General features: G+C 37.0%; 1 protein-coding gene across 2 annotated transcripts in view; it reads left to right on the top strand.

Annotated features, from left to right (window-relative positions):
* Positions 1–26,387, top strand: part of LOC109432643 (D-beta-hydroxybutyrate dehydrogenase, mitochondrial) — a 573,848-nt gene that overhangs the window by 472,059 nt on the left and 75,402 nt on the right. For both annotated transcript variants that reach the window (XM_062855210.1, XM_062855211.1), the window contains exons 5-6: positions 11,613–11,766; positions 12,208–12,566. In XM_062855210.1, the coding sequence (XP_062711194.1) occupies positions 11,613–11,766; positions 12,208–12,566 (513 nt within the window). The remainder of the gene's footprint in view (positions 1–11,612; positions 11,767–12,207; positions 12,567–26,387) is intronic.

Below are 26,387 nucleotides of genomic sequence, written 5' to 3'. Positions count from 1 at the left end.
GTGGGATATATCACAAAATTTCGCCTGAAATTTATCAAGAAATTTATCTACACACTTAGATTATTTTACAGTATACGGTAATTTTTTACCGAATTCTCAACAGCTGAACGTTCGGTATAGTTCGTTCGGTAATCGAAAAAAGTACTGAACGTACGGTAATTCAGATTTTCGGCGAGCTGTCAAAAATTACCGGAGTGTTCGGTAATGTTGTGTCGTGGACTACCGTAGGTTTTCGGTAATTCTTTGTTTTTTGGGAGATTTACCGTACTTCGGTATATTGTTAAATTAGAAAACAGACATAATTTAGATTTTATTCATTTATTAGGCAAAATGTGGCACAATAGTAAAGTAGGTGGTAACATTATCACATTCAAATGCATATCTGCTTAAATAGGCGAGGACGAGGTTTCATCTAGCAAGACAGTTTTCATGTAAATGGCACGCAGGAGGACATGGAACAACATGTTGTTATTAATGCGCAGTTATCACAATTAATGTATGAATGCTTACGCAACTGCTGTGGCGATGATGATAGGGCCTGTAAGATCCAATCGCTTCACTTTTCTTTCGATAACTTCACTTTCTATTAGAAATTGATACAACATTCACGAAGCAAGTTGACAAGAGTGGAAAGTATGTCAACGGTGTGACGGCTTTGACAGAAGCAAACAGTTTACAGAAGTTCGGTAATGAAGCGTGAGGAGTCTGTACTTTTTCGGTATTTTTTTACAGGATACGGCAATCTCTTCATTTTACAGTGTGTACTGTGATATTTTTGACAGATGGTGACTAAATCACAAATCGATCGGTAAAAAAAATACCGAACACTTGTAAAACGAACAATAATTACCGGAGTTCGGTGTTTTTTTAACTTTACCGAATTGTTCCAGTAAAATAATTACCGAACAGCGAAATTGAATCTGAGTGTGTAGGGATTTATCAGAGAATTTCTTGAGCGATTTTCTTCAGGGTTCTTCTAAGACTAGGCAGACTTGTCCCGGCGTTATAACTCGCAGTATCGCATGAAACCGAATTTTCTTCCACTGCTGTCTACTGTCATGTCTTTTGGAGTTGGAAGGTTATGTTTCAGTAGGAATGATATGTCAAGAATAAGTACGGTAGACGTTCGGTCGGTGCAAACGGTTTAACTGCAATGCTTTTTACCTGTAAGTCCGGTAAGTTCAACAAATTTGGAGTTATCGCACCGCCAAACGTCAAAATGATGTGCCACGTTTGCCCTAATAGGCTGGAGGAATTGAATGAATGTGGATGAATTAAACGAAGAGAAAAAGCAGGATCTTCATATAACGAAATGCAGAAGTAACTGATACTTCATCCTCATTCACGCTAGGTGAATAAGTTCCTCTGGCCTATGAACAGTCGCATGAAGTTCACGTTCATTTTACGTTAATTGATGGCTTTATAACATCTGTCAGGCGTTGCAGTTACTCAATTTCATTCGTAAAGTGAAACGTAAACATGTTGCAGTTAGCAGCTAAACACAATTTCTGACACTGAAAACTATCATATAACTGCGAAACGTATAACGCAAAACAAGTCTGCTATGGTTCCAGAAGGAGCGTAATATCATAAAGACTATTCCGTGAATCACGCTTATTATTCAAATAGCAAAACATTGGAACCATAAAAAAGTTACGTTATATAGAGGTAAAAGTTACGTTATACTGAGTTACGTAATATCGAGGCTACGTCATACCGAGGTATGACTGTATACAAATCAGTTGGGAACCAAAATCACAAAACAAAAAATTTCGGCTCCGTGAAGCAAAAAAAACTATTTTTTATTTCTTTCTATTCGAAAATTACAAAACTAGATTGGACATGTTTTTATACAATACAATAAACGCTTTTGGGAGGCAAATATGTATCAAATTAACAGATTCATCATGCTATAAGCGAAAATTATATGCATGACCGCCCTCATACAGAGTAGGAACCGCGAGCGCTGGTCTTTTTCACGATTACTTAGGGTAAATCGCCAATTATTGCACACCTTGCAAACTTGCTAATTGTTGCACACTCCATGCTCTTCTTATGAGGTGTGCAACAATTGGCGAGTTTTTAAGGTGTGTAACAATTGGCGATTTGCCCTAGATGATGGATATGGAAAATCATGAAGATAGAGCCGTCGCATGCCTAGTTTTGGCGTCAAAGCCAAAATGTCCACGAAAAAAGTTCCCTCAGGGCACATTCCGGTGGCTACGGGTTGGCTAGGGAGGTCACTGGTCATATTCATGGTTACTAAGATGATGGATATGGAAAATCATGAAGATAGAGACGTCACACGCCTAGTTTTGGCGTCAAAGCCAAAATGTCCACGAAACAGGTTCCTCCAGGGCATATTCCGGAGGCCACGAGTTAGTCAGGGAGGTCACTGGTCATTTTCATGGTTACTAATATGATCAGTGTTGAAAAATTCATTTCGTCATATTTCAATTCAATCACCAACAGCTCATTTCAGAAGCTGAACCTGAGAATATGGTATATGGAAAACTTGGCTAGACCAGTTCTGCAAGAAAGTCACGGAAAACCCGCTATTTTTCGAATATTTAAGGTAAATGTCAAGGACTACCTTCAAAAAATGCGAATGATATTCACGGTGAATATCATTTGGCATTTTTCAAAGGTAGTCCGTGACATTTACCTTAAATATTCGAAAAATTGCGGTTTTTCCGTGACTTTCTTGCACAACTGGTTTAGCCGCACAAGTTTTTCATATATCATATTCTCAGGTTCAGCTTCTAAAATGAGCTGTAGGTGGTTGAATTTAAATAAGACGAAATTAATTTTTCAGCACTGAATATGATGGATATGAAAAATCGTGAAGATAGAGCCGTCGCAAGCCTAGTTTTGGGGTCATGGTCAAAATGTCCTCGAAACAGGTTCCTCTAGGGCACATTCCGGTGGCCAGGGGTTGGTCAGGGAGGTCACTGGTCATTTTCATGGTTACTAAAATAATGGATATGGAAAATCATGAAGATAGAGCCGTCGGATGCCTAGTTTTGGTGCCATAACTGAAATGTCCTCGAAACAGGTTCCCGCGAGGGCCATTCCGACACCCGGGACAGGACCAGATCGTGTTGACCGGTTCCACATGTCCACTATCAGACGCGCATTATCCAGTTGGCCATTTTTGCTAAAGACACCAACATTGTATCTAGTAAACCATAATTGAAAGCGTATGCCGTGTACTGAGTACACGACGCGACCGCTCGTGTAACTTTTTTTGATGCGACTGATGGTGGGTTATTTTTACTTAATTCTTTTAGAAAATCCGTAGTTTCCTTTACAATTCTCCAGACGTATGCCTGACATAACCCTAGAAGTTAATTCAGGAACTTTCCCTGGACTTTCCGATATCGCTTCATGGATTTGTTTAGAAAATTCTCCAGGAATCTCGTGTTTTGGAACCTTGCATAAAATCCCTACCTTATTTCGCCTTTTCTGTACATGTGTCTGCATGGATTCTTTCAGAACTTACTACAGGATCTCGGTCTTAAAATCTACCAAGGTTTCTTTCGGAAACTCCTCCGGCTATTTTCTTCTCTAGATTATTTTCCAGGGATTTCCTCTCCAAGAAATTTTTTTAAATGGATTAAGGCTGACACAAATTTAATTTTGACTTTTTGTCTCCCCCCCCTTCAAAAATTTTTGGCCGGATTTAGCATTTTGAGGGGGCAGATAAAAAAATATATATCAAAATATCGGGTCTTGCCAAAAATTCTTCAACAAATCCGATGAGTTTTTAATATTTTTCAGATTAAATGCTTTATTATTTTTATCCCCCCCCCCTCGGATGGTCGAGGGGACAAGGTCGAGGGGATGGTCGAGGTGGGACAAAAAGTGAAATAAATATTTGTAACGGCCTAATATGGGTTACTTCTGAAATTTCACAAACAATAGATTCAGAAAGCTTTCTTGAAATTCATTTAAAAAATTCATCGGAAACCTCTCTATTAAAAAAAAAAAATATTTGATTCTCAAGTCCACTCCCATATTTGGATTGGCATCCAAAAAGAAGTAACTGGTCAAAATTTTCGGCCAAATCCATTAAAATTAAGAGGTTCATCAAATCAATTTTGTGTTTTTCGACTATTTTCGAACTTCCAAAAATCATAACTATACTAAAACTCGTCGAAAATTAATTCTACCGGAAAAAATAGAAAGCTATACTTGTTTGCTACAAGTTCTTCGAACCACGTATGCCAATAAAATTAAAAGAATGATATGTAATCATCATATTTGTAATCCGAAAAACCTTTAAAAGTTGTATTTTTGATAGAATTTGTTCTGGAACACCCTAATAAACGTATTAAGTTGAATTGAATATTCCAAAATGACTTCATATGCTCTTATGCTTTGTGCTTATTCGCTTCTTTGACATCAATGCTGTGGGAATGAGGAATAAATTTTAAAAATTCGGGAAAGCCAAATGGGAGATTCCTTTTGAAATTCCTTCGAAGAGAAATTTTTATCTCCAGAGACTTCTTTAGAATTTTAGGGTTTTCTATGAAATTTCATTGAGTGATTTGTGGTGCGGACCTAGTGTGATGGTTAGAAGATTTGACTATCACGCTGAGGACCTGGGATCGAATCCCACTTCCGACAAACTCACAAAGTGTGAGTTATTTCTTCGGAAAGGAAGTAAAGCGTGGGTTCCGAGATGAACTTAGCCAACAATCTCGTTAATACAGATAAAAAAAGTGATTTCCTAAAGTTCTTTCAGCTAGTTTTTCTGAAATTTATCTTAAAATTTCTACTGAGATTGCTTCGAAAATTCTTCCCAGGGTTACTCGAAGAATTGCTTGAAAAATTTCTCCAATGATTTCTGAATAAATTCCTACAAGATTTTTTTTTAGAAATTACTCTTGCGGTTCCATCAAAATCCCCTGTGATGTCTTAAGAGATCTCTGTAAAATCTGTTAAGATATTCATCCAGGGATTTTTCTGAAGTTTTTTTTTTCGAAATTTCACAAACATTACTGAAGAAATCTTTCAGGAACTTCTTAGAAAGCAAAAGGATTGTCTTGAACATACATACCTTTGTCATTAAAAAAAAAGATTTATTGGACTCTTCGAACGAAATAATACCTGACAGACCTGTATAACTTAAGAAATATTCAAACTTTTATTTTGCTCTATAAGAGATTTTTATAACATTTTTTTAAACTTCCAATAAAACTGATTTATACATCAAAGCGTCGTGATCACCTCTTTAAGGGCATCTTCCAGCTAAATTCAAACCGTATTAGGATTACCAATAACACTGTTTTAAATCTGTGTTGAACAATTTTTCACCATCAATGATAACCATATGCATGTGTTTTTTTTTTGTTTTAAACAAAAATATAAACATCTCATATTTTTTTTTTGTTTAAAGGGACTTTACCCAAAAGGGAACTCACATTTTTTTTTTCAATCCTAATCGAAACCAAAGGTGCAACGATGTTTCTTCATGGAAAATTCAAGAGGAAATATCATTCGCAATTAAAAAGCGATAATTTCAAAGTAATATGTACATTCAATTCAACCGTGAATATTGGTACTGAAGCAGCATAGAACTAATGCGCCTAGAAAATGGTGAATATTATCATCATACAATAATTATTTTTCAAACATGTTCACAAATTCTTCAACATAGCGCCATCAATAATTGGTGAGAATCGAAAGTAAGCAGGATGGCCAGTTTTGTCATAACTTCTCTCTAGATGCCAACAGGAAAAAAAGCCCAGTAGGCGTTGCCGCGTGCAGACGTGTTTTGATCTGCTTGTCGTGGTTTCGTTCGCGCTCGAAAGTTTTTTTTTTTCTCGCGATTCCGCTGACGGTTTGTCCGGTGTTACGTCATCCGGATGGCTCTTCCGCGAGTGCGCAAGTGTCAATGATTGATTTTGCAAAGATTTGTGTGTGATTCGGCGGGTGCTACGCCTCAAGTATTGAAAATTTCGACTCCAGTCCATGTTTTAAGATAGAAAAGTGCTAAATATTTTGATTGCGAAAATGAAAGCGTGTTCTAATATAAAGTTTCTCCGCTGTCCTTTTTTCCGCGATTCCGGTCGTGGCGTGACCGCCGGTACTACGTGTTCCGGAGAGTTCAGTAGTTTCGTGTCGTAGAATTAGTCGGAAACGGGAAAAGTCAAAAGTGACGAAACTCGTCGTTGTTCTCGCGTTTTGTCGTGTGCCGCTACCACTACCAATTGTCCGGCAGACGCAGATTGGAAATTTAGAATCTCGGGGATTATCAAGATAGCTTCGGACCGCACAAGCTAAATAGGTGAGAGCTTTCCGATATTCACCATATTCCATTCAGTATCATTATTTACATATTCCCATATTTCTCAATCATATTTAACACATATTTGGAGCGTTTGGTACGGTATGTCCACGCATCCCTCCTCCCCTGCAGATTCTATAGAATTGCTTCGACGGAAAACAATCGTTTAAACTCGAGACAATTCGAAGAATCATCTTTGCGGCAAATACAACGCAGTAGGCCTGGCCGCTTTGACGTTTGCACCATATTATTGATATGCTGCAAGCCTCAATATTGACAAGAAAAGTAATTGGGTCTAATCTAACCTGATTACTTTCCAGGATGCTTTCTCGTACTGGCTGCGTTTGTATTAGATTAGATTAGATTAGATTAGAACTTCTCTCTAGATTCCAACAGGTCATAATTTCTGAAAAAGTGTTTGAAATAAAATCATAATTGTGGGGCCAAGAATCAAAGGGGTGTAAGTGACCATTTTGACGATTTTGAGCTGAACATATCAAAAAATTCTTCAGGTTCAAGCTTTCAGAAACTTTTTTAAGATTATTTTTACAATGATTATAAAAATAACAATAAATCGTTGAAAATAGGGTCTATTATGAAACTCCATACATTGTGTATGGGATGTAAAATTGATGAAAAACTTTAAAACCTCATTTACGGGAAAGTTGGTTTCTGTTACCGTAAGCCGGGGTAACATTGATCAAGACTTTCGATTTTTCTTGATTAACTCCCTTGCTAAGGCAAACGTTACACGTTTTATATTTTTAAAACAAGTACTGACTCTCTCTGTATGCGTTAAGCTGTTTGATAAAGTATTGTGAAACTTTCAAGCATGTTTAAATAGGCTTTTTAATCTATTTCTTGATTATGTTGATTTGGGGTAACATTGATCACCTAAGTTAACAATGTTCGTTTGTGACGAACGAAAATACCCTTACTTACTAAATTCGGGGTCGCTGATTTTGAATATATAGTCCAAACTCTTACAAGTTATGTACTTTTTGAGTTATTTTAGGATTAAAAACCTCCAAACCGCAAATAACGCCTAAAGGTAGGCAATTGCTTAAGTAATTGATAGCCTACTTTCAATAAATAGTATATTTTATTGAAAAAGAGCATTTTCATAAAAGTTCAGTTCATTAAATCAAACTCTAGGATATGATATTTAAGTGATACAGTGATTTTGAACCTCATTTTGTATCTAGTATTCATGCCATACATGAATGTTTGACAATGTATCTCATTGCGCTACGAAACACAGTTATTGACAAATCGATTTATTTCAATGTTTATGAAATTCAATTTTCATGAATTACATGTCATTTAATAGCTAAATAAAAGCAGATTATGATATACCATTCGATAGCAGAAACTGATTCAATGTAAAATGCTTGTTTGAACAATTCATGAGGTCAGTCAAGCCGATCAATGTTTCCCCGCTGATCAATGGTACCCCGGATTACGGTACTTACACTTCCTTGCTTCTGACCCCCTCAAATTCTAAAATAAACCCCTAGAGGAATTTCCGAAAAAATATCCAAATCTTTGTGAAAATAAAACTTCCTGGAATTGCAGCTTCCAAAGAAATATTTGGAGAAATTCCTGAAATCTTTGGAGAAATTCCTAGTAAAATTTTTTGACAAAAGCTTGGAAGAATTTGGGAAGAAATCCCAAAGAAAAACTCCTGGAAGAAATTCTGACAATATTTCTGAAGTAATTCCTTCACAAATGAAAGAATTCAATCATGTATTTATGTAGCAATCCTTGGATGAATTTCCTAAATATTTAATACTTTAAGGAATCTCAGGCGGAAAAAAAGTTTGCAAAGAAATTCATTGACAGGGATCAAAATGTAGGATACTTAGAAAAATTCTTGTTTAAATCATTCTCAGAAATCCTGCGGCAATCTTATTTCTGTAAATTTACCGGAAATTGTTTGAGAATACTTAGAAATCCCTAAAGGAATTTATCCATCTACAGGTAATCTGCAGATTTTCCTAGAATATTTAAGAAGAATTCTTGCAAAACTCATGAAAGGAATTTAAGAATAAATGTCCCTTCCGCGATAATGACAGAAACAAATAGTGGGGGCGTACCGGTATAGTGGGCGCTGAAACTTAGAAATCTTGGGTAACCAGCTCTGATTTTACCATGACAGCACTGGTTATGGCCAATTTTGTTAAAAGATGTCCAAATGTGCCATATAAGCCTTTTTTTTAATCATAACTTAAGAACGAAGCATCGTCAAAACAAAGTTTTTTTTTCAGAAAATGAAAGCAAATTTTCTCAGGATTCCAAAAAAATATGAAGTGGAAAAAAATTTTCCTCCGTTGAGAAAATTCATAAAGGAAGGCCGGAAAAACTATGTTCGAACATAATATAGGCTTACATGGTCATTTTTCACAAAATTGGTCATAACTCAGGAAAGAAAAGAAAAGTGCATTCCAAAAATTTCAGCGATCAAAGCTTATGGAATTACCTTCTCAAAAAAAATTTTTTGGAAATTTTCCGCGTGTTCGGACATAGTTTTTCCGGCTTTTCTTTATGAATTTTCTCAACGCTGGAAAAATTTGTGAAAAACTTTTTTTACTTCATATTTTTTTGGATTCCTGAAAAAATTTGCTTTCATTTTCTAAAAAAAAAAGCTTTTTTTCTACGATGCTTCTTTCTTGAGTTATGATTTTTCAAAGAAAAAGCTTACATGGCACACTTGGACATTTTTTCAAAGAAAATTGGCCATATCTCAAAAACGAAAAAAAAGTGCATTCCAAAAATGTCAGCGATTAAAGCTTATAAAATATCGTTCTCAAAAATATTTTTTTGAGAAATTTCCACTAGTTCGGGCATAGTTTTTCCGGCTTTTCTTTACAAATTTTCTCAACTGTGGAAAATTTTGTGAAAAACTTTTGCCAGTTCTTTTTTTTTTTGAGAAAATTTTCTTTCATTTTCTAAAAAAAACTTTGTTCCTACGATGCTTTGTTCTTGAGTTATGATTTTTCAAAGTAGTGTCAGGGGGAAACAAAAAAATTCCACCTGAGTTTTCTGGGAAAATAGGCGACCCTATTTTTTCATTTTTCTTTTGTTCATATATCCATGAGCCCTGCCTGTGGAAAAAGTTTCATGAAAATCTGTGACCCTTCGGCCCAATTTATACGATAATAAAAAAAAAATCCCCATCTATGGAAGAACCCGTGGTGAAATTCCTAGAACTACGACAAAAGAAGCAAATTCACGGCCTTACATAATAAATAGGCGACCTCTAAGATGTGTACAAAACCTGTTTTAAAATGCTAACTAGCACCACGTTAAGATTTACTATTACTTTTTCAAGCCACGTTGAGATTTAAACATAGGACTTTTTGACAACTTTGCTGAAGATTATGAATTTCCATAGTGTCCGAAGAATAAAATCTAACATGTCAAAAAGCTATACATAAGATGCATACATGACCCACTGGGCATATGGTCTCTGTCACCGGTCCCATCACAAATGAGAAGAAGAAGAAGAAGAAGAAGAAGATGCATACATGGTGCGATCTCGTGGTCGTGAGGATCGCACGGTCTCTTTGCAGAGAAATTTCCTGAGCAATGCGCAAGAAATTTCCGAGGCAATTTAAAAAAAATCGTTGAATGATGTGTCAAAGACATTGCTTGAAGAAGTCCCAAAACAACTGACGAAGAAACTCCCAAAAAATATGAAAAAATACGATAAAATTTATAAAGTAATTGCCGAATCAATTCCCACAGGAACTGTCGGAGCAGTTTTCATATGAGTTACGAAAAATGTTTCCAATGTAATTACTAAAAAAAAAGTTTACATAGAAATTGGCTTCAAAAGTTTTCGGCGCAATGCGTTTCACAAAGAAATTGTCGAAATAATTTCCAAAGTAATACCCGAATCATTTCCTAAAAGAATTTCCGAAGAAGCTCTGAATATATATTCAAAGAAAATCAAAATATATTATGGAATTCCCAGAAACAAATGGTTTACTTAGGAGCTATCTGTTTTACTCATGTACAAGTTGCAGAATGAATTTATTAAAAAAATGCTGATTGAACTTTTAAAGATATTTCGGAAAGATTATCGCAATAAATTATCAAAAGCATTACCGAATAAGTCTACAAACAAATTGCCAAAGGAGTTTCAAATGAATTTCCGGAAAAAAATCCAAGAATCTCATTGTGATTGCCGCAAAACTTATCAAAGGAATTTCTGGAGGAAATCCCAGAAAGTTGTCCCAGCACTGGAATTACCACAAAAAATACAAAGGTGTGGGTGGAGGAATTAACAAAGAAATTTCCACACAAATTAGCATAAAAAAATTCTTAAAGCAATTGCGGAATAGATTTTCTAAGGAATTGCCGAATGTGTTTGTACAGAAATTACGGAATGAATTCTCAAAGAAATATCTAAATTATTACTGAAACAATTCACCTCTCGAAATTAATCCCGAGATTGTTTTTTCAGTGTTCCTCCTATGAAAACTACCACATTTCTTTCCACTGTTTCCACAGGATTTCCTTCCTGGGATTCTTCCTCAGATTTTCTCGGATTTTTTTTCAGAGATTTTTTTAGAAATTCTTCCCGGGGGTTCTTTTTGCGTTTCTATACAAGTTTTTCTTGTGATTTTTAGAATGTTTTTCACGAGACATCTGTTTTTTTTCTGGGATTATCCGCACAGCATGTCCCCTGAATTTGTTTACGGAATTTATTTCTGAATTTTCTTAGGATTTCTTCTAAAGTTTCTCGTGGAAACTTCTGAAAGAAATTTGGGAAACATCCCGAGAGGAACCAGAGTTCCTTTCGGGATATTTCCACTATTTCCTTCCGAGATTTCTTTAGGACTTTCTTCCGGAGTGCTTCTTGAGTTTCTTAGAATTTTCACATATACTTTGCATTTTTGACGATTATGAATCATAGTTCAAACAGAACTGTCTCACCTGATCGTGACTCGTGAATTCATCACGTTAAACTATAGCAGCAAAACATCTTTGGTGTGCCAATTCCTACAAGAATTGTTGATTGATGCAGGATAAACTTGTATGAAGATATTTCAAATTCTAGCGCGTAGGGCGAAATTATTCAAGATTATATCACATACCCCTATTCCGATCTCATTCTTCGATGTGGGACATTTCTATAGGATAAGTGCGGACTACTTGGTCTTGGACAGTTCTTTCTTCTGCCCGAGATGGTATCGGCAAGCAGGGGAAGGGAGGAAGAAAGGAATCAGCATCTATCTCATCGCCACCATCCGATTCCGATATGCATAAAGTATATTTGACACCAATTTTCCCCATTTCTTTCCGTTCGTTTCAGATGTTGGAAGCGTCTTTGTACATTGCGGAGAACCTGCCGGAGGGAGCCGACGGACTGTGGGCGTTGGTTCACTGCGACATGTGGTGTGCCCTTGGCGAGCTGGAGTGGATCCCATTCCCGGTCATGAGGAAGTCCTTCGACATCAATGTGCTGGGTGAGATATGCTATTTTTAGTGCCCTAAAATGGACGCCATTTTCCATAAATAGACAATTTGAATACGTTTTGACGTTTCGACACGTAATTTTTAATAATTGAACATGTAAGTGCTTTGGTATTACTTTTGAACCAATTGCATTGGAACAAATGAAAGAGGGGTTTTCAGAACACAAACATGACAATGAGTGTTCGTTATCTTCCAAAATACATTGAATTATAATTCGCATTACGCCAACTTCAATGGGAAGCAAAGCTAATATACTGCCAAAGTCCATATGAACTAATAAAAATTGCGGTTAAGACAAATTAATAACAGGGCTTAGAGAGACTTAACTCTAGTATACTGTTTGAAATTGAATTACTGTGATCCCTGTTCCTCTGACTTCCTTCCAAGGACATTCGTATGAATAATCAAACTTTCATCTTCCATCCCAACAGGAGCCTCCCGTCTGTCGCAGATCATGCTGCCGTTGATTCGCCGGGCCAAGGGCCGTGTGGTGTTCCTTTCGTCAGCTATCGCTCATATCCCATCGCCGGTTCGCGGAATCCAGTGTGCCACCCAAGCGGCCATCGAAGGCCTAGCGTCCTGTTTGCGCCACGAACTGAAGACCCGTGCCGTCAATGTGTCGATTGTATGTGCCAGCGAGTTTTCGTCCGGCGATGCCTGGCTCGACGATACCAAGATGATGGACCAAGCCAAGGCCATGTGGGAACAGCTAAGCGACGAGCAGAAATCGGAGTACGGAGAGGACTACTTCGAGACGGCCATCCGTTCGCTGGAGAAGTACACCAATACGGTGAGTGGAGTGTCTTTGACAATCAATCCCATACATTCACTGAGTCTTGTAATTTTCTTAAGTGTTGTGTGTATTCCAATTGATACTTAAAGGTAAACATTAGGAAACTATCCGGAAAAAAATCAGAAGCCATTCCATAGAAAAACGATATATTGCAACTCCGATTATCATGAAACTTGGTGGGTTTCTAGTTCATCTAAAATAATTAGACCCGTATTTTTTATTTCGTCATTAGGGTGACCAATTTTTAGATAGGGTGGTCCCAAAAATCAAGATTTTTAATAACAAATAATTTTCAAAAAAAATCATAACTTGTAACCAGTTAACCGATTTTAAACTTCTTTTTATGTTTGAAGGCTATTGAATTGTGGGCCAAATTGTGTTTTGTGCAAAAAAATAAGCAAATATATTAGTTTTTTCACGTTTTCATGGTCTTGGGGTCAAAGAGGTAACCCTGGTTTTGTAATTTTATTACAAAACTCAGGAAATTTGGCGTAACATATCAAAAAATCGGAGATCTATTTTTTTGTATTTTCGTCGATTTTTTGAACCTTTATTATCTAATTATTTTTTTTTTTTGTTGGTTTTGATTGTTTTTTCTCGGTGATGTTGAATGTCTTTTAAAAAACCATTTAACGTTTCAACCTACTTTTTTTATTCGTAGGGTTTTCGTTCAGCGGTTTGTACGTGTTCGTGTCACTCACCATTTGTACCATTTTTTCACGATATTCCGAAGCAGCCAGTACCACAGTTTTGTTGTCTTTGTCTGCTCTCATTACGTACAGATCGGGATGTTCGTTCAGGAACTTTCGGGTCCTTACCATCTCCTTGAGCATCCATTCGTTCTCCTTCGTCTTTGGTTGTCGTTGGTAGTTTACGTAATTCGACATGATCGTTGACACTTCGCCTCTGATTTCTTCCGCTTCGGGTTTCCTCTTTATCGCTGTTTCCACATCGGCAACGAACCCCACGTACGGGATCTTCTTACTGTTTTGGATGGTCACCAAACTGAAGGATGCCATACCACCAATGAAAGAAACAAACGTGGTATTTTTAATTCCTTGCGGGGCATGCGAAGCAAAGGAATACATAGGACAAACGTCGCAAACCTTAGACAAGCGCATTGCGCAACACAGAAACTCTGTACGCACCAACGCATCAGCTACGGGACTCACCCAACACGCGGTCGACAACGGTCATCGCTTCGACTTCTCCAGAACTCACATTCTGGAGAGAATCGAAAATTACGCGAGCAGACTAACAGCCGAGGTGATCCACATTAAGATAAATAAAGACACGACGGTTAATTTGCAGCGTGACGTAGATGGGTTCTCTAACACATATAACAACTTGATTAATAAATTGAAAGACGAACAACACCGAACGGAACAACGACGACACAGAGAAGTGACATAGATTAGATAATTAGAATTAAGAACACCGCCGTGGAAGACGAACGGGCGGCGGAATTGTAAGTGTTGTGTGTTTCTTGTCAACTGTTTTGTGTTAATTTTTGAAATTTGAATATGTTTGTAATTTGTGATTTTCTTCTCATGTGTTTATAATAGTTTCTGATGATGACCGAAAAAATAAAAAAAAACCCAGATTAACCCTCCTAGTGGTGATAGTGCCTTTCTCGTCAAATATGTACTTATGAACTTTCCGTCGATGTTAGCCGATCCTGAGAATACGCTCAATACGATTCATGTAAAATTTGACCGGGAGCGCACCTGGTGTGATGGTTAGAACACTTGACTATCACGCCGAGGACCTGGGATCGAATCCCACTCCCGACAAACTCGCAAAATGTAAGTTCTTCCTTCGGAAGGGAAGTAAAGCGTGGGTCCCGAGATGAACTAGCCTAGGGCTAAAAATTGACCTCCTTATAAAAAAAAGCAGAAAAGGGAAATTTCCTATTCAATTTTCAATCGCATTCAGAAGAGCGAAGGCTCAACCAGCCGCTTAAAACTATCAAATTCGATTTGGTAAAACGAAAGATTTTGCATAAGCCGTTAATTTAGATGTTAATGGACCAATTTATCCTTTGATTGGTTAAAAAAAATACTTCCATGCTTAATGGCTGGCAGTCAAAAAAAGCCCAAAATCGCATATGGTGCCCTATAAATTGAGGTATAACACAAAATTGTGACGTGCTGGATCAAATCTGTACCCGGATTCGGATTCAGCGGCCAAAAATCTGTCAGAGACACATAACTTTGCTCTTGGAACAGACCAAAGGTTAATTTTTGTTACGCTGTGTAATTTATAGAAACAAATTGAAAAGCACTATTTTCGAGCTCATTTGCTTTAGAAAACTAAGATCTTTTTTGGAAGAAAATTTAATAATCTTTTGAATGAGCATGAGCATGAGCATAGATGACCGCACAATTCGTAGTTGCTACTCCGTGATTGACCAGAGCAATCGAAATTGCACAGGGAACCAATGAATAGGGCATGGGACTAGCTTACTATTCTTTAATAATCTTTTGAATGAGGGATGAAAAGCTGCGATAAGTTCGACCATTTTCAATTCATAGCCAGTTTGATGCAAGCAAAGTCAAAAACATGTGAGGTTCAATTACTACGTAACGATTTGACAATATGCGTAGCAAGTTTTCTTTTTCACCATTTATGATCCTCTATCACCCCTTAAAAAGTATGCATTCACAAACCTAACAGCCCTGTAAAGTCTGAACCTATTTGATTACTAAAGTTCATAAGATTATCAAAAAAGCAGCACTTTGCTGTATCGCATGCATGGGTTTGGTTCAATTTTATATTTGGCCGCTTTCGGAGGGACACCCGGAACTGGTTCCGGCACTACCGGCAGTCCCTAATGTGGTCTTAGTCTACTTCCTTGATAACCAGCCATACGGTTGTCGGATAAGCCGTTATTTATTGTGTCGCATGCATGGAATTGGTTCTCTTTTATAAAAGGCCATTTTCGGTGGGACACCCGGAAACGGTTCCAGAAAAAAAGGTTCAGGTATGGTCTGAGACTATTTTCTTGATAACCGTTCATCAGGTTATCAAAAATGCCACTCTTATATGTGTCGTATGCATTGGTTTGGTTCACTATTTTATTTGATCACTTCCGGTGGGACATATTGAACCGGTTCCAGAACACTACCGGTTTATAAATGGTTTAGATATGGTCAGAGACTAGTTTCTTGTTACCCTTCATTAGGTTTTCAAAAAAAAAAGCCGCACTCTGATGTATCGTATGCATGGGTTTGGTTCCCTTTTATTTTTGGTCACTTCCGTTGGGACACCCGGAACCGGTTCCGGAACACTACCGGTTCAGATATGGTCTGATACGGTTTTCCTGCTAACCGTTCATCAGGTTGTCGAAAATGCCGCTGTTTGTTGTGTCGCATGCATGGGTATGGTTCACTATTATATTTGGCACAGGCCAGTGGGACATCCGGAACCATTTTCAATAGGAAACAATTGGGCCAGATGCCGCGTCGAATGAACCGTCGGTCATTAAAATCGGTTGAGATTTACTGCCAAAAAGTGATGTGAGTTTATTTGTACACACACATACACACACACATACACACATACACACACACAGACATCACCTCAATTCGTCGAGCTGAGTCGATTGGTATTTGTGACTCGACTCTCCGGGCCTTCTATCAAAAAGTCATTTTTGAAGTGAACATATAGCCTTTCCAGTACACTTAGTGTACGAGAAAGGCAAAAAGTAGGTTGAAACGTTAAATGGTTTTTGCCTTTCTCGTACACTAAGTGTACTGGAAAGGCTATATGTTCACTCCAAAAATGACTTTTTGATAGAAGGCCCGGAGGGTCGAGTCACATATACCAATCAACTCAGCTCGACGAATTGAGGTGATGTCTGTGTGTGTGTATGTATGTGTGTGTGTGTATGTGTGTGTGTGAGTATGTGTGTGTACAAAATAAACTCACATCACTTTTTGGCAGTAAACCTCAACCGATTTTTATGACCGACGGTTCATTCGACGCGGAATCTGGTCCCATTGTTTCCTATTGAAAATGGTTTGGATCGGTCCAGCCGTTCCGGAGTTATGGCCATTTAGGTGTTCCAGACCAGTACCCTTGGAAGGGGCCATACATAAAAATGTAACAAACACATACATGCGACACATCAAACTGCGGCATTTTCGATTACCTGACAAACAGTTAGCAATAAAACAGTCTCACACCATATCTGAACCGGTAGTATTCCGGAACCGGTTTCGGGTGTCCCGCCGGAAGTGGCCAAATATAAAAGTGAACCAAATCCATGCATGCGACACATCAAATCGCGGCAATTTCGATAACCTGATGAACAGTTTGCAAGAAAACAGTTTCAGACCATATCTGAATCGGTAGTGTTCCGGAACCGGTTCCGGATGTTCCGCTGGAAGTGGTAAATATAAAAATGATCCAAACCCATGCATGCGACACATCAAACTGCGGCATTTTTGATTACTTGATTAACAGTAGGCAAGAAAACAGTCTCAGGCCATGTCTGATCCGGTAGTGTTCCGGAACCGGTTCCGTGTGTCCTGCTGGAAGTAGCCATATAAAAGTGATCCAATGATATGCTTGCGACACATCAAATTGCGGCAATTTCGATAACCTGATGAACAGTTAGCAAGAAAACAGTCTCAAAGTGTGAACCAAACCCATGCATGCGACATATCAAAGCGTGGGTTTTTAGATAACCTAATGAAAGCTGGCAAGAAAATAGACGCAGACCACATCTGAACTGGTAGTGTTCCGGAACCGGTTCCGGATGCCCCGATGGAAGTGGACAAATATAAAAGTGATCCAAAACTATGCATGCAACACATCAAATCGCGGCAATTTCGATAACCTGATAAACAGTTAGCAAGAAAACAGTCTCAGACCATATCTGAACCGGTAGTGTTCCGGAACCTGTTCCGGATGTCCCGCTGGAAGTGGCCGTATATAAAAATGAACAAAACTTGTGCATGCGGCATACCAAATCACGGCTTTTCCGACAACTTGATGACCAGTTATCAAATAAGAAGGCTTAGACCACATTAGGGACTGCCAGTAGTGCCGAAACTAGTTCCGGGTATCCCTCCAAAAGCGGCTAAATATAAAATTGAACCAAACCCATGCATGCGAAACAGCAAAGCGCGGCTTTTTTGATAACCTAATACACGTGAGCAAGCAAATAGGCTCAGACTATTTAAGAATCTAACGGCAGTGATCCGCAACCGGTTCCGTGCCGGAAGTGAAACCAAACCCATGCATGCGATACCTCAAATCACGGCTTTTTAGGCTTTTTCAGCCTGAAAAGGTCAAACGTAAAAGAGAACCCTTATATATGACATAACAATGACTTATTCAGTAACATGATAAACGGTTAGCCAGCAAATAATCTCAGATCATATTTGGGAGAACCGTTTGTGTTCCAGAACTGGTGACGAGACGAGTAACCCGCCGGAAGTGGTAAAATGTAGAAGAGCAACTCGCCGGAAGTGGTAAGCCATAGCGGCGTTTTTGATAACCTGATGAATGATTAAATAGAAGTGATGAAGTGATTAAATAGAAGTGAACCAAAATCGTGCAATAATATTAATAAAGTTAACCTTCTTCATGCATGTGCTGACGCTCACTCCACTGCCGTAGTGCATGGAATGGGGTCATAATGACCACAATGCACGATTAGGGTTAAGTTGGTCAAGCAGTCAACTGAGAGATCTGATATTGTTCAGCTCTGTTTTGCTGTTGAACAAAACATCGCAATATGTATCATCAATAAGTTTCCCAAACCGATTATGGCTTTGTTAAAATTGTTGTTTTTCTATATAAAGTGCTCTCAGGATTCAGGAACATTTTGGCTAACGTCGATGGAAAAACCCTGAGTACATATTCGACGAGAAAGGCACTATCACCACTAGGTGGATTAATCTGGGTTTTTAAAAGACATTCAACATCACCGAGAAAAACCAATCAAAACCAACAAATAAAGTAAACGGTGATCAAAACCAATGAAAGATTATCTAAATATGCTATTCGGTGTTCCTTCGCCAATCCCTTCAAAAACTTCTTTGGAAATTCTTTTATAAATCGCTTGTATAATTTTATTGAAAATTATTTAGACAACTTCTTCCAGATTTCTTCAGTAATTATGTACGGAATTCCTGCAGCACATGATTTTGGGATGCCCTCGGCAACTCCGATGTTACATGCTGTTGGGGGGAGGTTTGCGGTGATTCAATCACGATACTAATTTTTAAAACAGACACCAATCCTCTTTTTGGTCGATCAGCTTAAACTGAAATTGATTTTATTTTCATATAAACATAATTAAAACTAATACTTATTGCTACTTACAATTTACAGTTTTCTTTCCGCAAATCAGCTTCAATTCATTAAACAACGCAATTGGTTTCAAAACGTTCAAAAACTACTATAAATTTCAACTTATTCTCTATAAACAATCTACTATCAACACTTCCAGTGCGGCATTCCTTCTCAAAACTGCTAAATCTTCTTGCTCTCTCCTGATGTATTGTTATGCCATCAATCCATAGGGTTACCAGGTGTGTAACCGCGCCAACACATGCATTGAAAATTTATTTGGAAATTACATCAGCAGTTCCTTGGAAAATTTTGGAAACTTCGATTATGCCTTTGAGAACTTCTTCGGTAATTTCTTTGGAAATTAATTCGGCAAATTTCATTGAGATTTCCTTTGGGAATTTATTTGAAAAAAACCCGATTTAATCCACCTATGGTGAACAGAACCCTTCTTACACTTATTAAAAATATTGTTGTATTATGCGTATTAAGCAAATTAATTTTGTGTGATTGACCAAAAGTTCTAGAAAATATTGTGGATTTGACATCTAGTGCATTGGTTCCCAAAATAGCATCAGACCATGGACTTACCAGAAATGCCAGACACCTCCTAGAATCTTATATGGAATGTTAAAAAAATAGCTTTCATAATCTGGAATATTGTATCTTCCCAAGTAGCACCTGCAACTAAAATACAAATTATCATCGTTGCAAACATGTTGCAACTGAGTTTTCATGAAACAACGGATGTTAAAATCCTGTTTTTAAAGCCAAACTGTGTTATACCATATTTATAACAACTAGCGCAACGTAAATAAACGTCATCGTTAGTTGAAACTTGCGAAACCAATTTGTAACTGAGGTATAATCTGATTGTTTCAATGAATCTTGGTTACGACCGTTTACAAACCAAAACAACCAAAACATTGATACTGATTGTTATAAACATGATTACTTGGAACTAATTTAGGACATAACGAAAAATTTTGACAGAAGGGATGGAAGCTGCAAAATGTGCGACAAAAGGTTTTTGAAATCATAAAAATAATAAAATGCACTATAAAAACTTAAATGTTTCCAAAAAAACCAAGTCATGTACAAATAAAATGTATCATTTTCTTCACAAATTTTTCAACATATTCTATAATTTTATTAAATTAAAGTGATTAAAAAATTAATTGGAGCTAAAACAAATGCAAGTTGATTTTCATATTTAAACAATTGTTTCATTATTATACCATAGTTGCTCCATATTGTTTATATTTATTTATATGTTTCATCTGACAATATTTTTTAATGAAAAAGTAATAAAAATTAAAAAAAAAACTCCTAACATTGACATTAACAGGAAAAAATCCTACCATAAGTAATCACAATACTCAAGCACAATAACAATAATCAAATAATTAAAATACTAGGAATTAAATCGAAATAACATCATAAACATCAGTAAATTGCTCAATAAAGAATTCATACATTATGCCATTCCTTCTTCAAACCAAGAAGAATATGCAAGCACTGGTAAATGCTTCATTTGTTGTTAAATTCTGCATTATTTACATAGTACTGAAGGACTGGTACCACTGGAAGGGTTTGAATACATGTTACAGTCGGACTAGATAGTGGTGTTCCGAAGCTTCCTAAAAATATCTGGCGAAAAGATACAGCATTCCGTTAGCTTAAATTTTGACATTTTTTCGAACCAACTTTGACTCCTAATCAGGCAAAATGTCAAACACAGTATTCCGATTTTAAATATATGGTACGGAAGTTTTATCATCTTGTTTTGATCATTACAATGAAACAGGATTTCTATAAGCACTTCCACTGTTGCTGGCAGAATACTTAGATAAATTAAGAAATAGTCATTAGGTATTTGGGGGCTATCCATAAATTAAGTAATAGTATATGGTGAGAGGGGGATTGAGAAATCTTATGCTCCGTACTAAAATATTTGGGGTTTCCTACAAAAAAAAATAATAAAATAGGGGAGGGGAGGTTCAAAAAATGATCAAATTCCTTTACGTTATTAATGGATATCCCCTTGAATGTTGGCGAAAAGTAAATGTCCAAGTGTTTTTTTGGTTGTTTATGTCCTACCGTGTGAAGCAATGTTGCCCTAGACATGATCTAGCAAGCAAAAATTCTAAACTAATTTTCAGCATTTTACGAGTGCATTAAATAAGCTGCTGAAATGAACTCAGTCAAAGCAATATGGCGCGTACATTTTTACTACAAATGTCTAAATTTTCACTCGCAAAATGATAAGTAGACTGAGGCGCGTTGGAAATACTGAGTTAGAATGCATGATTTACCAATAAATCAGAAGCGGCATAAAATTGACGTTCTCGTTCAGCCTTTTATTGCGGCAAATTTTACCCACACAATTATTAATCACATTGATGAAACTGTTGACACATAGTCACTGGCAGTGACGAATTTGATGACTAGCTGACTAGTTGTCGAATCGGTCACAATTTGTAAGTCGACCATGAGTTGTATCTCGGTTGTAAATCGATTGCGAATTAAAACCGTTTATAACACGAAGGGATGTTTTATATTGGCTCCACCTCTTGCGCTTTTTTCGTTGCAATTTAGTCGTTAATAAGACGATTGGTACAAAGGGCACAACATTCAATGTAGTTGCATTTAAATTATAGGAACTTATTAACGTCCAAGTGTGTTGCTTGGGTTTTGTTAACTGCCAAATAATCCTGAATCGATTAACAAATGGATAAGAAAATTAGCGAGATGCACTTTGTCTAATATCTCTTAATCAGTCGAATAAATTAGCTCCGAAGTACTTGGTATTCATGGTTATGGTGTAAAAAGGACAAAAATGATATATCTACTAAGTTAATCAGTTTTGGCATTAACTAGTTATTTTGGCTGTCCGTTTCTTGCATTTTTCCCACAATATATAAACTCAAAGCTTTCATTTAACATATTGTTAGTTTTCATAAAATTCATGTGTATTTGTAATTTGTTAATTATAATTTTGTTGAAAACAATAACCTGCTGGAATACACTTTGTATGAGATCAGCATAATTTATTGAAAAATAATTTCCCATAGACTGGGGAAAAACTAATGCAAGATAACAAGTGAATATAATAATAAAAAAGAATTTATTGAAATACTCTTCGTAAGATATCTCAGTAATCAAATGTCGAATCGAAATAAAATTTCAGGGCCTTATACAAGGATATTGTAGCTTTCATTTAGTGCTTAGAGAACCCAAATCGGTTGACAGATGGCTGAGATATTTATTATGGTACCCTTGGTCCAAAATCTCTCAAAAAGTCAATCTGTATTACTCCCAAGTACTCTTTGAAAGATATCTCGGTAATCAAATGTCCAATCGTAATGAAATTGTATAGGGTTCTACTAGAATGTTGTAGCTTTCATTTGGTGCCAGGATAACCGAAATCGGTTTTCAGACGGCTAAGATATTTATTATTATACAATTGGTCAAAAATCTCAAAAAGTTTAGTTGTATAAATCCTAAGTACTCTTCGAAAGATATCTCTGTAACCAAATGTTCAATCGAAATAAAATTTCTGGGTGATCTACTAGGATGATGTAGCTTTCATTTGGTGCCAAGAGAACCTAAATCGATTGACAAACGGCCGAAATATTTATTATGATACACTTGGTCAAAAATCTTAAAAAGTTTAGAAATATGACTCATAAGTACTCTTCGAGAGATATCTCGGTAACCAAACGTCCAATCGAAAAAAAATTCAATAGCGTTCTACTAGGATGTAGTATCTTTCATTTGCTTCTAAGAGAACTCAAATCGATTGAAAGACGGCTGAGAAACGTGCGTGACTTTTTTTTTTGTAACGCACATACACACACACACACATACACACATACACACATACACACACACACATACAGATATTTGCTCAGTTCATCGAGCTGAGTTCATTGCTATATGAGACTCAGCCCTCCGGGCCTCGGATCGAAAGTCGGTTTTTCGAGCGATATTTATACCCTTCTTATGGGTGTAAGAAGGGTAAAAAGGCTTTTCCTACATACATTCCGTGATATTTTTGCTACTGTTTATTAAGCTCAAATATTACAAAGAGATAGTAGCTTTTATGTATTTGATGCAATTGCATTTTCATGTATAACTAACTTGTGTAACCAAATATGATCATAAAAAATCTGTTGATAAACGGCTGAGAAATGTATTATGATACATTTTATCAAAAATCTCTCAAAAGCGTAAATTTCATTACTCCTTAGTACTCGTGGAAAGATATCTCGGAAACAAAATGTCCAAACGGCATGAAATTTAATAGCATACTACTTGGATGCTGTAGCTTTCATTTGATGCTGAGAGAACTCAAATCGATTGACACACGGCTGATTCATTTATTATGAAGCATTTTGTCAAAGACCTCTTAAAAAGTTAAGTTGTATTACTCCAAAGTACTCCCCGAAAGATATCTCGGTTACAAAATGTCCAATCGGAATGAAATTCAAAAGCGTTCTTCTAGGGTGCAGTATTTTTCGTTTCGGGTCTTAAGAACCCGAATCGGTTGATAGACGGCTGAGAAATTTATGGTGATACACTTTGTCAAAAATATCTAAAATAATTAAGTTGTACTACTCCCTAGCACTCTTTGAAAGATATCGCGGTAACCGAACGTCCAATCAAAAAAATATTCAATAGCGTTCTACTAGGATGTAGTAGCTTTCGTTTGGGGCCTTAAGAACCCAAATCGGTTGATAGACGGCTGAGAAATTTATGGTGATACACTTTGTCAAAAATATCTAAAATAATTAAGTTGTACTACTCCCTAGCACTCTTTGAAAGATATCTCGGTAACCGAACGTCCAATCAAAATAAAATTCAATAGCGTTCTACTAGGATGTAGTAGCTTTCATTTGCTTCCAAGAGAACTCAAATCGGTCAACAGACGGCTGAGAACCGTGAGTGACATTTTTTTGTAACATACATACACACACACACATACACACACACATACACACACACGCACATACAGACATTTGCTCAATTCGTCGAGCTGAGTTGATTGGTATATGTGACTCGGCCCTGCGGGCCTCGGATCGAAAGTCGGTTTTCCAAGCGGTATTTATACCCTTCTTATGGGTGTAAGAAGGGTAAAAACCTTGTCTCCGGGATTCTACGGCAATAACTTTTAGTAATTTTCACTATTTTTTCTCAGAAATTCCATCGATAATTGCGGAAAATTCTTTGAGAATTTCTTCGAAAATTTTTGATTACAAGTTTTTCCCGTATATTCTTATAGGGTTTCACTAGAGATTTCTCTAGTAATACCTCCTAGGATTTCAATGGAAATTTCAATTTATCCCTAAATTCGTTTAGGGATTCCTCTAGAGGTTTCTATTGGGATTCTTTCAGCTGGTACTCTTTGAAGAAGGCCAGGAGGAGTTCCAGGAGTAAAACCATGATTAATTTTTAGAGTAACCCATGAATATAAATTCTAGAGCAATTCCTGGATGAGTCTTTTGAAAAACCGCTGGAAGACTCAAAGGCATTTCTGGAAGTATCCTAGGAAAACTGCCTAAAAGGATCCCAGCAAGAATGCCAGGAGAAATCCCTATAGGGATTCATGCAGGTATCACAATAAGAATTTCTGGCGGAGACCTAGGAGGCATTCATGAAACATTATAAGCAGAAGGAGTCGCTTATGGAATCCCAGGAGGAGTTCCTGGATGAAAGTCAAGAGGTGTTCCTGGACGAATCCAATGATAAATATTTGGAGAAATCCTAGGAAAGAATCCCTACAAGAATTCCGGGAGGTATCCAGTGCTGTCATGGTAAAATCAGAGCTGGTTACCCAAGATTTCAAAATAGCTGCGCCCCCTATGATGCTACGCCCCCCATATAAATAAATCAAGCATTGGGCTCAATGTGACGATTTTACGGTTTCCCAAAATATAGCAAATAAAACAATTTTCCCGCTCACAGAAAAGTGTTAATCTTAGATGGGAAAATTGCGCTCATCATATACTTAAAATAGTGTAATATTTTTTTGCAATTTCTCATCGTAATAGGCTGTTTTACCTCATGCAAATCTGACAGGAAAAGGCCTACTTTCCTGCACCAAATTAACAGTGCTGTAATGGTTCATTACAGCACTGATTTGCGTTGCGTAATGAATCATTACAGCACTCTTTTCAGTTTTGATCATCTTCTTGATGCTTTCTGGATGCAGTTTTGAAAAATTGTGACAACTGCACTGTGTAACCTGCTATGATCAGATTTTCTTAAACATGGCTATGAGCATCAGTATGCAGTTTGATGAAAATTTTTGTTCAAGCAGTAATTTATGAACTTGCAAAAAACGTTGTACGCAACTCGGTGCAGAACTCCATTTTTACAGCACTCGTCGTAATTATCCAACTCGGCAAGCCTCGTTGGATAAATGTACGACTCGTGCTGTAAAAATCGTCATTCTGCACCTTGTTGCGTAAACTACTATTTCGGCATCCCTAAATAGAAAGTGGCGATGTCAGATTCGAAAACAGTCCTCATCGTAAATTGATAACAATGTGAAACTTCCTGCGCATTTCAATGAGTTGCATTTTGAATTTCAGCAGAAGGAAATGCCCTTGATATTTTATGTTTCCAGTTCAAAACCGAATTAGCGACATTTTTTCTTTTACTTCCGCTGCTTTTCCCTTACGTTGTCGGAAGTGGACGCAGTAGAGCAGGTGTACAATATAGCGCCCCACTTCCGACAACGTAAGGAAAAAGCAGCGGAAGTAAATGAAAAAAATGTCGCTAGTTTGGTTTTGAACTGGAAACATAATATTTCAAAAATAGAATGAGAAAATTGCGCTCATCAAAATTTGATACCAAAGGCATGAACTTCTGCGCCTCTCAAAATAAAATATGGGATCTCATATCAAATGTTCTCAAAGTATGTTTCGAAATTTGTTGATTTTGTTCGGTGAAAAATACTTTCCAAATTGTTTCGGCATAACGTTTCGCCCTACTTCATTCAGCCATCATCAGATACAAAACGTTTGTTCTCCACCACTGTGGTCTATCAACAGTGATGGAGAACAAACGTTTTGTATCTGATGATGGCTGAATGAAGTAGGGCGAAACGTTATGCCAAAACGATTTGGAACTTGCGATAATCTAAGTATGCAAATATTTATTTCACTTTTTGTTCCACCACTCTTTGGCTGGTCGAGGGGGAGGGATAAAAATAACAAAGCATTTAATATGAAAAATATTAAAAACTCATCGGATTCGTTTCTAGCAAGACCCGATACTCGTTAATTTTTTTATCTGACAAACCCACCTCCCCCCCAATTGGAATATCAAGCCTGATTTTTTTGGAGACAGACAGGGGAAAGAAAAGTCAAAATTAAATTTGTATCAACCTTACAGGAAATCTTGTAGAATTTCCTTGAAAATTCTTGGACAAATTTATGGAAAAACTATTGGAAAAATTGCTGGAGGAAATCTTGACAAAAATATTTAAGGAATTCACGTAGAAATTCC

The sequence above is a fragment of the Aedes albopictus genome, chromosome 3 (genome assembly GCF_035046485.1).
Source record: "Aedes albopictus strain Foshan chromosome 3, AalbF5, whole genome shotgun sequence".
In the NCBI taxonomy this organism is placed as follows: domain Eukaryota; kingdom Metazoa; phylum Arthropoda; class Insecta; order Diptera; family Culicidae; genus Aedes; species Aedes albopictus.
Note: the sequence above shows the minus strand (reverse complement) of the source record. Positions and strands in the feature narration are given on the sequence as shown.